At 44.0% G+C, this 13,705-nt stretch overlaps 1 protein-coding gene across 2 annotated transcripts in view; it reads right to left on the bottom strand.

Moving 5' to 3' along the window:
• Positions 1–2,118: 2,118 nt before the first annotated feature.
• Positions 2,119–13,705, bottom strand: part of RYBP (RING1 and YY1 binding protein) — a 46,288-nt gene continuing 34,701 nt past the window's right edge. For both annotated transcript variants that reach the window (XM_064156216.1, XM_064156215.1), the window contains exons 3-5: positions 7,325–7,501; positions 7,116–7,214; positions 2,119–2,642 (exon numbers count right to left, since the gene is read on the bottom strand). In XM_064156216.1, the coding sequence (XP_064012286.1) occupies positions 2,390–2,642; positions 7,116–7,214; positions 7,325–7,501 (529 nt within the window). In that variant the 3' untranslated portion in view covers positions 2,119–2,389. The remainder of the gene's footprint in view (positions 2,643–7,115; positions 7,215–7,324; positions 7,502–13,705) is intronic.

Genomic DNA, 13,705 nt, shown 5'->3' with positions numbered 1-13,705 from the left:
GGGTTTGGGGTTTTTTTGTTGTTTTGCACAAATTCCCAGATCCTGCAAAGGAGGTGAGCGTGGGGTTTGACTTGAAGCACCAGAATTAGCCCCCCCCTTCGCCGGGATCGCGGCTGAGCTGCAACGCAAGCCTAATCGATAATGGATCATTTATAAAGCAGTGCAAAATATACAAGTTCAGGGGCATCTTCAAAAAACATCTCTCTTAAAAAAATTATTCCAATACATTTCAGTAAAATAAATAAATATGGCTGACCAGTTTACCCTCCCTGAGACCCTTAAAGGAATAGTAAAAACTGGAAAAAGGAATGTCTTTGCAATATCCCACTAATGTTAAAATGTAGATTGAGAAATTCATAGTATTTAAAACTATGTATAATAAATTGTCTGGATGCTCATAGGAAGCATCTGGTTTCCTTTGGTTCTTTCAATAAATACCTTTAAAAATGCTTATAAAGACAGCCTATACTGTGAATAGAAGCAGAATTAAGTCAGGGTGCCCACCGGAATAAAACCACTGCTGCAAAGGCACCGGTGCTGGACATACCTTCAGAGGAGGGACTGCCATGGATCCCTTAACTCACACACTTCTGTCACCAGTGTGAAAGGAACCTACGTCTGCTACTCAAAACCACACTGATGTGTTTTCTTCTTGTAAAGAAATCTTAAATCAGTTGCCTCCACAAAGAGAAATCACTCTCGCTAAGCAAATCATTCACAATATAAGAAGCTGGCACAAGTTGTCCGAATGTGGCCCTCTTTCCTCACACCCAAAGTTTATGCACTTGATGTTAAATGAAGCCACGGTCTCTGTGCCTGAAAATTACTACAAAGCACCCTTGGGGCCACAAAATAAAGATGAAAAGCCAGAGAGGTTTGGGGTTTGTTTGGTTGTTTAAAAACCTCCAGTTTGTTTCACCTCTTCTGTCTAGTGTTTTAGCAGGATAATGCACGGAAGGTAAACTGTAAAGCAACACTAAGAGGCCAGGAAAAGGAATCAGAGTCTAGCTTTAGAGCAAGAACGAAGGAGATGCTGGTCATGAGCACGAGCCATACATGTCACTCGCCTGCCAGCATGGAAGCCTTTCCCTACTTTTGCTCTCACGGCAGGAGACCCAGAAGCACCCAAGTACTGACAGGCCCAATATCATTGCTGGACAAGATGCCATTCAGAAACCACTCTTGGAACAGGGATGGTCTTCAACAAGAGCCACCCCAACAGAACGCAGGAGACAGATGGGAGGGGGCTGACGACGACCAACCCGCTTGCTGCCGGCAGGAAGGAGCAGCAGCTTGCTCCCTCAACCCGCGATCGCTCCCTGCTGCCCTCCAACCCAAAGCAAACCACTCCAGTTCCAAAATGACCTCGGGCACTGCTGCAGGCAGGAGAGATTCATTAAACCTAAGCACAGGGCTGGCTAACGCAGGACAGCGAGGCTCGCGAACCCGCGGCATGCCAACACCACTCTGGCTGTGATTGCTGATGCTCCAGCCAGGCACAAACTCCCACATCACCAATACGAGCTATCCCTGTGGAAACACAAGCTACCTGGAGCAATCTTTTCTCCTTTCAGATCCCAAGCTATCAAAATCAAAGCAGTGTGTCCAGTATGTTTTAGCCATCGCTTAGGGAAGAAAAGGGGAAGGGAAGGAACAACAGAGAGAATGAGTCCCATTCAGGTTCAAACCTTCAGGAACTCTTTTCACCTAAGACCAGTTCCATCTCAGTTTCAGTACTTTCACAGAAGGGGACTGTCCCAGATCTTGAACTGTTCAATTATTAATTATTTTTGTTTGTTTGTTTGTTTTTCACTTCACAGTGTTTCAAGCACCAGCGTTTCCATGTATTGGTTTCAAATAACCCTTTATATATATTTATTTATATATATATTTATATATAATTTATATCAAAACTGATAGTACACAGTATAACTGGAAGAAGAACTGAACTCAAAAAGGATATGTTGAAAGAGGATGGAGTTTGTGAATGCAATAAATAAAGTCCCTCTCCCCACCCTCTCCCTCCCTCCCCCCCCCACCTCCCCCAAACAAAAAGTTGTAATGTTCATGGAAAATTGTGCACAGCAGATATTATAAAAAAGTAGATTCAGGAGCACATCCAATTATAAATGATTGTTAGGAAAATCATATAAAACAATGGAATACATAAAAGTGTCAAGAGTAATCGTTAGGGTGAGAAATTCCTCGGTGGCCAGATGCCCACGGCAAGCAGAAATTATCCTGGTTGCATCAGTAAGAGGTCGATGTCCCAAAAAAAGTGTGTGTTGAAGCTCAGAAGAGGCTCTCCAGGATTCGAACAGCATGGGCAGGTGGAGTGTTTGAATTTCATACCCTGATTTCATAGTTTCCACAACTCCATGTGCAATTTTCAGAAAGATTCGTCGTTGACTGCCGACATGTCCCCCTTTGGCGTGGAGGAGCGGGACGAGCCCTTGTCTGTGCTCTCAGAGCCAGAGCTGCTCTGATTCTGTTGTTCTGATCCTGCACTGGAGGTCACTGTAGAAGACGACGTAGAAGAGGAGCGAGTCTTTTCTTTAAAGTCTGTGATAATTACTGTGACATTTCCCACTGTGACTGCCAGCTGCTGTGCGGTACTTCTGTCCACATTTTTCAGTCTGGGTCTAAAACAAAACGAGAAAAAAAAAAACCATTCATAAAAGGGATAAAAATAAAAGAAGAAAGGGAAAGTTTATTAGAGCAGCATTTGACGACAAAGTCGGTGTGACTTGTCCTCGGCTCGCCTGCACAGATGGCAGGAACTGGGAGGAGAACCGAGGCAGCTAAGTGCTGCACTGTGGAGGACAAAGGTTTGACCTTCTCCTCCCTGTGACAGCCTGGGCTGCAGCAGCATGCTCAACCCCAGAGCAAAAACCTGTCTCACAGAGCTCTGAAAAGGGTGCTCTGCTGTGGACTTATCCCTGCTCCGACTCGGCCAGAAAGGAGGACACCAGAGCAGAGCCAAGCGGACAGGAGCCAGACAGGCTGAAGGATCTTCTCCCCAAGGGGCAGATGAAAGAGTCCTCTTATCTCATCTCCCCATCGCATCATGTGCCCTGATGTTATGAGACAAGGCTGTGACTCTGCAATACAAAACCACATGAAAGCGTTTGACCACGGCTCTTTCATTCCCATATTGGAACTCCGCAGCTGCAAACAACACAGGCACTGGGACAACTTGGCTTCTCTTTCAACTGCTTTGAGCTTATACAAATCAGATGCCAAATCAGCCTATGTATAAAAACACTCAAAATGTTCCCTCTGGAACAGAGGCTATTGTAAATAAAATCCAGAATGTGCAACGGTATTTCTTGCTGCCAGTGCTTTTGGTTAGGGGAAGGAAAAGAAAAAGAAGAGGGGGAAAAAACATAATTAAAAACTCAGAACCACCAGGAAAGAGCACATTGGTATTTATAGCTCAGGATTATCTCAGTAATTTGCATGCTGTGCTATCATTCAATTAGTAATGTAGCTAATAAGGGTCTAGACTCTAGGAAGCTGACATTCATGCACATTTCAAGGGGCTGGTCCAAAGCTCTGATACAACAAACCTTGGACACTCCTCCAGCTACCAGCAAATTCCAAGTCAGCTGCTGCTACTGCTGCAATTTACAGCTTTTGCTCCTAATTAAGGGTCAGGCTTTAGCAGCAGAATATTCCCAATAGGGAAATTAAAAAGGAGTGTCTTTACACATCAGTGAAAAGTAGCTTGCTGGGAACTGCCTTATTCCAAGGGAGTGAGGGAAGGTTAGTTTACTTTGGGAACAAGCTCCAGCTTTTAAACCAATCTGCTTTTCCTCCCCCTCATCCACATCACACTAGGCTGGTGCAGTCAGACAGAAAGAGAGGAAACTAAGCCAACTTTATTTGCCATGCTTGCTCAACGGCTTGCAGTGGTCGAGTTAACATGGGTAAAGTCCTTTAGTAGTCCAAGTGGTATCCAAGGAAGAAGTATGAATGATGAATGCACAGCTTCCATAACAGAACAAACTATTTCTGCAAACTTCTTACCAAAAACCAAGTTACTGAACCCAAAATAGGATTTTCACATCCACCCTAGGAGATCTGATTCAATTTTTAACAAGTACCACTTAAAAAGAAAAAAACCAGATAGAAAACACAATTAAAATAGTACTGCACTGGGATAATGCCAGTAAAACCTCCTACTTGCAACAGCCCCTTGGTTTGGTGAGCAGCCTTTTCAAACCCAAAGCCGCGCTCGAGAAATCCCCGCATCAGCGAGACAGGCACCCACGCGTACGCGCTGTAGATACAGGCTTACAGGAGCTGGCAAATTCAACATGTAACCACAGGCTAGATGAAATGATGTCACCTTGTTGATAGGTAACAAGAAAGGGCAGCCAGCTCAGCAAGTTTTGGGGTTTCCGTTGGCTTTCAGATAAGCGTCTCGGCAGGCGCGGGCTGTCCCCAGCGCATCGGCGGCAAGCGCAGCAGCAAGTGTTCCCGGAAGTGTAGTACGTGGACGTATTTTCCTCTCTAAGCCCCGAGTTCCTCTAGGAAACCCAGTTCTTCCTGTAATTTGCCTGGGTCATTTTGTTTTCTCTTGTACTCAGAAACTGCCAAAAAATGCTGGTGCAGCTACCGGAACAGACCTCACTGTCTCCACCTTTCTGAAGGGTTGAAAGCGCACTCCCGCTATTGCCTGTCAGAAGCCAGCACTCACAGTCATAGTCAGAAAAAAGGAAGCAAGGAAGGAGTTGTTATGACCCAGGCTTCATTAAGTTCTGCCTTGAAAGACTCCCACTAACAGCCTCTGAGATAAGCCACGCACCAAGACCCTCAATCAAACTCCCCATGCACCTTTAAATGCCATGACTAAGTAATATGGAAGGACTGAGGGCAAGCAGGGCTGAGATGCAGGATTCCTTCACAGTCCTGCTCACAAACATATGATCAGTGTCAGTTTTGAAGTTGAGCCCTCCAACTATTTCTGCAGGAGATTTTAGGGGTCTGATGAAGCACAGATGGAAACCTGCAGACCATGTCTTCAGCACATGCATACAACTTCTGCTTCCTATGGAAGGCAAAGGGATTGGCCCTTTCACATTATATTGCAAAATTAAACACCCTCATGCCTCATCTTTAAAAGCTTTATGGCCAAGTAAGAAATGCACTTCAAAACAGTCAATCTGAAAGTGCACAGGAAGGCATGGAATAAACCAAGATAGTCAGAAACAGGCATGGAAACCAAGAAGTTCAAACAGGATTTCTTAAAATTCAAGAGACCTTTAAAAGAAAATATACCCAGAAACCACATCAAAACCAAACCCAAAGCAATTATGGGCATGAAAAAAATCCGAACAGTTAATTTGTGTCCCTTAAAAATACTCCTGACAGTACTCCCAAAGGCAATGAATTGCAGGAAAAGTTCCCATTTAGGAACTGAAGATGATATATCCATTAAAAATATCCAGCTAGACCTGATACTGTTATGGATTAATTAGGAATGACAAAAGCTTGCCACAAGACATGGACTAAAAGACTCTGCAGTAGACAGAGTGACTCCTTCAAGGAGCAAAAAAACATTATTTGATCTAATCTGTCAATTTAACATTATGGCATTAGTCAAACACATCAAATCTCCTGCATCCTAAGCCTTGAAGTAAGTATCATTTCAGAAAGAACAGGACAAGAAAAAAACATCATTGCAACGAAGCTGCATTTCTCTAATCAAATGAGGAATGGACACTTTGAGGACTGAGGAAGATTTAAAAGCCATTCCCACCAACAGCAGTAAGAACCAGACTTCCCATGTGCTTTACAACTGTTTGTAGTTCATGTGGATTTACTACTTATAAAGAGATGCAATTCTTAGAGCCCATATAGGCAAAGTGCCCAGTTGAATTCTCTCTGTTCATTAACATAAAACCTTTTCTTTGATGCTGAAGTTTTAAGAAGTAAAGCACAAGAGGCTGGTTAAAGAAAACAAACACAGAGCATCGGCATAAGAGGCAGCATCAGGGTCATGCACATGGATGTTTTGCTACTAACAGAGCTTTCAGAAGGTTGTCCTGCTCCTAGAGGCCAGCCAGGCTCCTCACCTGCACATTATAGTTATATTACATATATACAGGGATATACTACAGAGTGTGCAGTGGGGGCTACAAGGATGATGGAGTGGAACATCTGTCTTGTGAGGAAAGGTGAGAGACCTGGGGCTGTTGAGTCTGGAAAAGAGCAGGCTGAGAGGGTAGCTAATCAATATTTATGTATCTCTGAAAGGTGGCTCTCAAGAAGGTGCCAATCTCTCTTCGGTGGTGTTCTGTGATGGAACAAGGGGCAACAGATACAGACTGAAACCCAGGAAGCTCCACCTCAACATAATAGAAAAAGGTTTTACTGTAAATGCACTGGAGCAGGCTGCTTAGAGAGGTTGTGGAACTCTCTGGGGAGGTTCTCTAGAGACTTCCAAGACCTGCCTGGATGCATTCCTGTGTGACTTGCCCCAGGTGAACCTTCTTTGACAGGGGGTTTGGACTCAGATTTTCTGAGGTCCCTTCCAGCCCCTGCCATTCTATGATAACCTGGAGTAGGAATACACCTCTCTCCAGAGCTACTGGTTTGAAACTCAAGATGAACATGAGAGCAACCATTTGTGCTTCTTGTTGATTTCAGCAAATCTGTTTGTGCAGTCTTTTAATTCTCGTATACATGGAAATTATCTTGGCAATTACAGTGGCTGAATTACAGATAAGGAAGTAAAAAAGTAACCTTTGTTACTGCTATCAAGTGCTGATAAGAATTTGATAAAGGCCACTGCAATTGCTGGTTAATGTTTTTCCCCCCAGTGTGTTTCACAGCCAGAAGCATTGCTGCCCAATCGCAGATTATTTCGGCAGAGAAACGAGAACACAGTGGACAATGGAAGAATTATTTCCAGTGCCTCAACCTGTTCTCACTCACAGAGTCTGTGGACTTACATATGAAAAAAGCTCACAGCTAGGGATGGTTTTGCCACACTAAGGCTGGCAGATCCTGTGGGTCAGACACTGCTTGACCTCTGTCCATTCAAAAGAGGTGCCTGCTATTTAACACAGTTCTCGGACACTGAGAGCTTAAGTTCAGTATGAAGTTACCTTGAAGTGTGATTTGAGTCGGTGTTCTTTGTTGTAGTATTCCCAGACTGTATGCTGTTTGCTTCGCTAGGAGGATCTTTCACAATATCTGACTTTGGTCTGGAAGAAGAAGGAAGAGAGAGAGCTTGATGTTATTTACCTGTCCAAGTAATCAATGCACAGAGCTACTGAAATCACCCCACGTTCAACAGCGCAGCCTTCACACTTACTTAGTCTTCTTGTTAGTGTTCTTCTTTGTGACACTTGGACTAATTTCCTTCTCTTTGTCAGGTTTTTCTTTGTCTTGTTTTTCCACTTTCTCCTTCTTCTCCTTCTTAGGAGGTGGGGGGGTTGCATATTGCTGGGCCACTTGTTGTGCCACCAATTGAGAGTTTATTCTAGGTTTTCTGTAACAACAAAAAGAGAAGTCTGTAGTCAATTTTACACAGTAAAAATGACTTCACCAAAAGCAGTATGAAGATTTACTTTGGCAACCAGGGTAGAATGTTTCACTTCCAAAGACTCAAATGGATGTCCTTATTTAATGTGCAAGTACTACTGCTGCTACCAAACAAGATTGGAGTACTATTTAAAAACTGCCCAATTGCTGGTGCGTCAACTTTTTATCAGCCTCATCTAACATTCCTAAATATAATGCTCCCTTTCTTCCATCCCTGTCATGAAATCACAGCCAGTTTTGGGGGGACAGTGGAAAAAGCAGCTCTCAAGAAGTTGCCAGCCATGTCTGCACTGTGGCTACATTTTAAGAGAAGGGATAGAGAGTGTGGTAAAAAGAAGTTTCCTGATAAACATCAGCCTCCCTCCTATCTTTCAATTTAATTTTTCAAACAAGCTCCTGGTTCCCTGAAGCAGCAAATCTCACACAAATAACAAAGAACAAGAGAAGGTAACTGAGATGACTTTGTCCCAGGGGCCAGCAGCTTGCTGGCAGCAGCACAGAAGACAAGCGGGCATTCAGGCTTCCACGGAGGAATGCTGTGCCAGCCTCCGACACACCATCCTCACACAATTGTCTCAGTGCCCAGCAGTGCTCGGACAAAACACACAAGCAAACTGGCTTTCAAAGACTATTTCCATTCCAAATTGTGATTTACACAAAAAAAAAGGCAGCCTCCAATGTAACCAGTATCTTCACTATAGGTTCTTCACATCTTGCAGACACTGGTCCCTTCATCTCTCATAGAATCAACCAGGTTGGAAGAGACCTCCAAGATCATCCAGTCCAACCTAGCACCCAGCCCTATCCAGTCAACCAGACCATGGCACCAAGTGCTTCATCCAGTCTTTTCTTGAACATCTCCAGGGATGGTGACTCCACCACCTCCCTGGGCAGCCCATTCCAATGCCAATCACTCTCTCTGCCAACAACTTCCTCCTAACATCCAGCCTAGACCTCCCCCGGCACAACTTGAGACTGCATCCCCTTGTTCTATTGCTTGTTGTCTGGGAGAAGAGCCCAACCCCCACCTGGCTACAACCTCCCTTCAGGTAGTTGTAGACAGCAATGAGGTCACCCCTGAGCCTCCTCTTCTCCAGGCTAAACAACCTCAGCTCCCTCAGCCTCTCCTCATAGGGTTTGTGCTCTCCTGCATTCCTCACACAAACTCCAGGGTCCTTTCAACTTAGCCACCTGAAACTTCTCCCTCCTGGCCTGGTGTATCACAGAGCAGTTTATACTCTGACTGTTTAAGATCGATTCAGTCCCTTGAACATGCCAGGAAGATCTATGCTTCCTGTTTCCATGCAGCTCAGAGTGGGGAGGGGGAGAAAACCAGGTTATCAGCTCCATTAGTCGTCCATTATGAGCTGAATACTAACTGCAACAGTTGCTCAAGCTTGTCTATAGCGTTTAGTGGTCATAAATATGATTCACATTTTCTACGTAGATCAGACTACAGCAGACTGTCAATGAAAGAGGCACACAAGTGTCACAACTGGAGTACAAAACCCTAAGGTGTTGTGTAGCAGAGCCATGTACCTGCACCTAGTTTTTAAACTACAAACATCTAGAGGCTTTAAGGTGCAAGTTAGTGGCTTCATATGTTTAAAACACACACACAAAACCAAACAAATATCAACACAAACCACATATATCAACTGCATACAGACAACAGAACACCCAGAAAAGTTACACTCCATGTCACAGGAAAATCCACTGTACATGCCTCTCTTGGGCACACACAATGGTACCAAGATGCTCTTACTATGAAGCCAGATACATCCAAATGTTTCATTTCACTACCATAGCTTATGTCTGTGCAACAGGTTGCAATCAGCACCCCTGACTCATCTCAACACTGCTGGCATTTGGATTTTTCACCCAGAGAAACTCTTAACTCCACTTGAGGCTACAATTTCTATACAATTCTGAGTGAACAAAGAAGGCTGAGGACCAGATCATAAATAAGGCTGAAACGTTTTGCAGTTACCTGTTCCAGAGAACAGTGAAGATGTTCCAATCCTTGCATTAAAAGTCCCACATACAGCAATTTCTGTCTGCACGGCTGAGAATCAACACGTAAGAAAAACGAGGTTGGTTACATGGAAAAGATTTTTAGACTGATGCAACCACACTAAAAGTTGACAACAGTAGCTTGTGTCAAGCGACCTGGTGACTGCCTACTCAAAAAAAAAAAAAAAGAGAAGAGTGGGGGAAGAGATAAAGCGTCTAGAAAACTTCAAAGAGAGGGCTGATACCATCTCCCTACATGATTAGACGCGATTAACCTCCCTGCATGAAGCTGTCACCTCTGCCCAGGCTTACAGTTATTTGCTGTTGACACAACCAGCTAAGTCAGAAACCTGAGCCATTCGTGGGAAATCCCAAAGGGAGAATTTGAGAGCACCTTCAAGTTTTTCTGCTTCGCACGGCTCTGCCCGTGTCTGCCTGCGGTATTACTGCCCAGGGAGGTGGTGGAGGCACCATCCTTGGGGGTCTTCTAGAAAAGACTGGATGAGGCACTTTGTGCCATGGTCTAGTTGATTGGTTAGGGCTGGGTGCTAGGTTGGACTGGATGATCTTGGAGGTCTCTTCCAACCTGGTTGATTCTATGATGGTTCTATTACTTCCAAACCTTCTGCACAACCTCCGCAGCTACCGAGCCGCTGTTGCTGTTGGAGGAGAGCTGTGCTGCTTGAATGAAGACACAACTTTTAGAACGCAAACTTCAACTAAAAAAAAAAAAACCCAACAGAACTACATAAATAAGCCACCCTGCAGCTCCCTGGAGAAGGCTGGAATCCAAAATAGACCAGCCTTAGAGTGCTCCTGCAGAGACACTTCGCCCTGTGCTCTTCCGCTGCTTATCTGTGCCTGTGACAGCACACTACATTTATTAAGTTTTATCATTTTCTGGCCAGCCACTGACAGAACCTGCACAACTTCTCCAAAACCACATTTATATATTCCTCCCGACACACTGCTGGTAAGGGCAAACCCAAAACTAAAAGCAGAGTAGGCAGCAGAGGGACCTAAAAGCAGAGTAGGCAGTAGGGACCTGTGGGAAGCAGAGAGGTCAGCACTGCTGATGGGATTTCTCCCGCCCCATAGAGGAAGGGAGTGGAGAGCTGCAGAGACTTTGGTCAACACCAGGCATGTTTAAGATCTGCTCTACAAATAGAGTAGATTTAAATAATGCAAATAACCCAACAGCTTTCCAGTTCCCCTTTGGCCAGCAAGCTCAGGAAGGTTGAAAAACAAGTAAATTAAGCAACTGGCATACTAATAGTAGTAATAATAGCAGCAATAAAATCCTTCAAGTAAGCCCCATGCTGCCACTACAGCCAGGACACAATGGCTACAAGTCCTTTACATCAGAGCCAAGCAAAGCAAGTAGAACAGTGCATTTACAACCACAGCAAAACGTAACCGTAGTCACCACTAGCGAGGAAAGTAACCACAACATCCAAAACTTGCTTCAAATTTAGCCATTCTATGGTTACAAGAAAACAACTTCAATGCAAGTATCTGAAGTAGGTATGCTTCCTTCTACACGAATGTGAAGTTACACTTTGCTTGGCCAATTTCCCCCTAACTTAAGTGACAGCCCGAGTGAAGAATCAACCATCGAGCTCCAACACTGATGTGACAAAGAAATGAATGTTACTCTCTTTATTCCCACAGAAAGAGGATTGTCCTCTCTCTAAACTAAGAGCAATGGAACTAACCCAAACTGTGCTTTCAAAGTTATGTTCAGTAAAAATGAATTGTTTCACATCAAACTGGTATTTGCACAGTAATTCATGACCTCTGCAGGAAGGAAATACTGATGCATGAAAAAGCTGAAATGTATTTGTCTATTTTCAGTGTGCTTTTTGCACCTAGGCCTTTACCATCAGCTATCATAAATGACGTACACAAATGCTCTTTACCACCTCTAGTAACAAACCTGCACAGAAATACTATGCCTGCAAATATTATACCCTCACATGGGACGTTTGGCTCAAGAGAAGTGGAATAAATGCAAGCCTTAAACATGCCTGGTGTTGACCAAAGTCTCTGCAGCTCTCCACTCCCTTCCTCTATGGGGCGGGAGAAATCCCATCAGCAGTTTGCACACATCAGTTAATTTCTCACCATTTGAAGCCCCCCTCCGATCCCCCTTACGTTGAAGAAGTACTGAGCTCTTGGAATTAAAAACAACAAACCCAAACCTGTACTTTTAAGCTTCTGGTAAGCATCTTGCAACGTTTCACCGCTTCAATTTTCTTCTGGATCTCAAAACTTCCCTACAAAGCTTGCCTCAGGACCAAATCCAGAGCACTGACACCCAGCAATTCTGCTGCTCCACTCTTAAACCCTGCAACCGACCTTGAGAGCAGAGCAGCACAAACCACCTCACATCCAACATACATGGTTGTTATCCTCCTATACCCCTGTTGAAATCCAGGTCCAAGGTGCATCGTATTTTCTAATGTTACCCTGATTTCTACATCTCTCTGAGCTTTCTTTGGTCCCACTGCCTGGAGAAAACGCAAGCCACCTGCCTCCCGCAGACACTGGGGAAGCTTGTGGCTGGTGTTACACCCACAGCAACACACAGAGACCTTGAGGGACTTCAGCAATCCCCAGCAATGTGGATCTAATTACAATTGCTCTTAACTTTCCTACAGCTATGTTATCAGAAGAATGAAAGTGGCATCGAGTGGGATTTCAGAGTCAAAAGCCTCATGTAACGTGAAGTAGTGAGGATTTGGGTAATTTCATGCTGTTCTGGCTTTGATGGAAGCAGTGATAGCAGCAGCTCTCTGTGTGGCTCGCTGTTTCTTTGAGGAAAATGTGTTTCATATGCCTTGCAGTGTGGAGCACCAGATTATTTTAATAATCCTAGACACACATTGATCTATCTTTGCTCAAAGTAAAACAGAAACCCCAAGACTAAAAGTATTTACACGTTTGTAAAACAGTTAGTGCCAGAACAATAATGGAATAAGCATACTTCTGAGGGGTACTGCAGAGCAAGTTTAGAAATTAACCCATGAACATATTAAAAATTAACATCTCTTTACAAGAATTTTATACCCAGAAGAAGCAAAGCTTTGGAGAAATTAAGCCACAAATACGATGGGGTGAGCACTTATTCCTGCAAGCAGATTTTCCAGCTCATTTGTTATAACCACATGGCCCTTTTTAGCAACAAGAAGAAGGATAAATGGACAAATTGTCCTTAGTGAACAACTGCAAAGCAGTGTGGAAGTTGTATACATTTATCTGAGAAGTTCTCCCTGCAGTCCAAGGCCACAAAGCAACGATATAAACAGTAAAAGTAGGAGGGCAAACAGCAAGAAATACGTGACTGAGCCACGTTCTGCTGAAGGAACAGAGCTTTCCTCTTCACACTGCTGTGCTAATGCTGTGCTTTGATTTAGAAGACAGATGTTTAAAAACACAGAAGTTAAATCTAAGGAACACCCACTTCTGGGCTGCAGGTGTTGGGTTTTTCACAGCCTTGCCAGCAGGACAGGGTTATCTTTCAGCTGAAGAAACCAGCACTTGCTACCTTAGAGAGAAGTGCACAGCAACATGTTTAAAAGGCTCCAAGAGTTAAGGCTGAATGTTTGGGGAAAAGCATGAAAGAAAATAACAGCTTCACACAAACAAACCAACTGTTCACCACTAAATAAACTAAATTCATTTAGGAGTGCATGGTCACTTCAGAAAGCCTCCCAAAAACACCCTCCTTGACCACCCAGCCCCACTGTCTTTGATCTCTCTAGAAGGACCAAGAATACGCAGTGCAGAGATAAAGGAGAGTCAGCTTTGGGATAACTATTTGTGGCTATGACAACAAACCTTGAGCTGTTCAGATTGCAGAAGAAGAGTGTTTTAAACTTCATGGTTGTCCACCAGAAGTTTGCAAACATCAGTTAATTTCTCACCATTTGAAGCCCCCCTCTCACCCCCTTACGTTGAAGAAGTTCAAACTTGCTTGCAGTATCTACTATGTAGTGGTCTCAAAGCTGCCAGCTCCCTGCTGTTGAGAGTGAACACCTGCTTTCTACAATCCCCTCTCTCCTCTTTTGTATTTAAATCAAATTAAGAATAGAGAAGTTATTAACTGAAGTGCAAGCTGTCACCTCCATTTACCCCA

Source organism: Pogoniulus pusillus, chromosome 16 (genome assembly GCF_015220805.1).
Source record: "Pogoniulus pusillus isolate bPogPus1 chromosome 16, bPogPus1.pri, whole genome shotgun sequence".
NCBI lineage: Eukaryota > Metazoa > Chordata > Aves > Piciformes > Lybiidae > Pogoniulus > Pogoniulus pusillus.
The sequence above is the reverse complement of the archived record's forward strand: the minus strand, read 5'-3'. Positions and strand labels throughout refer to the sequence as shown.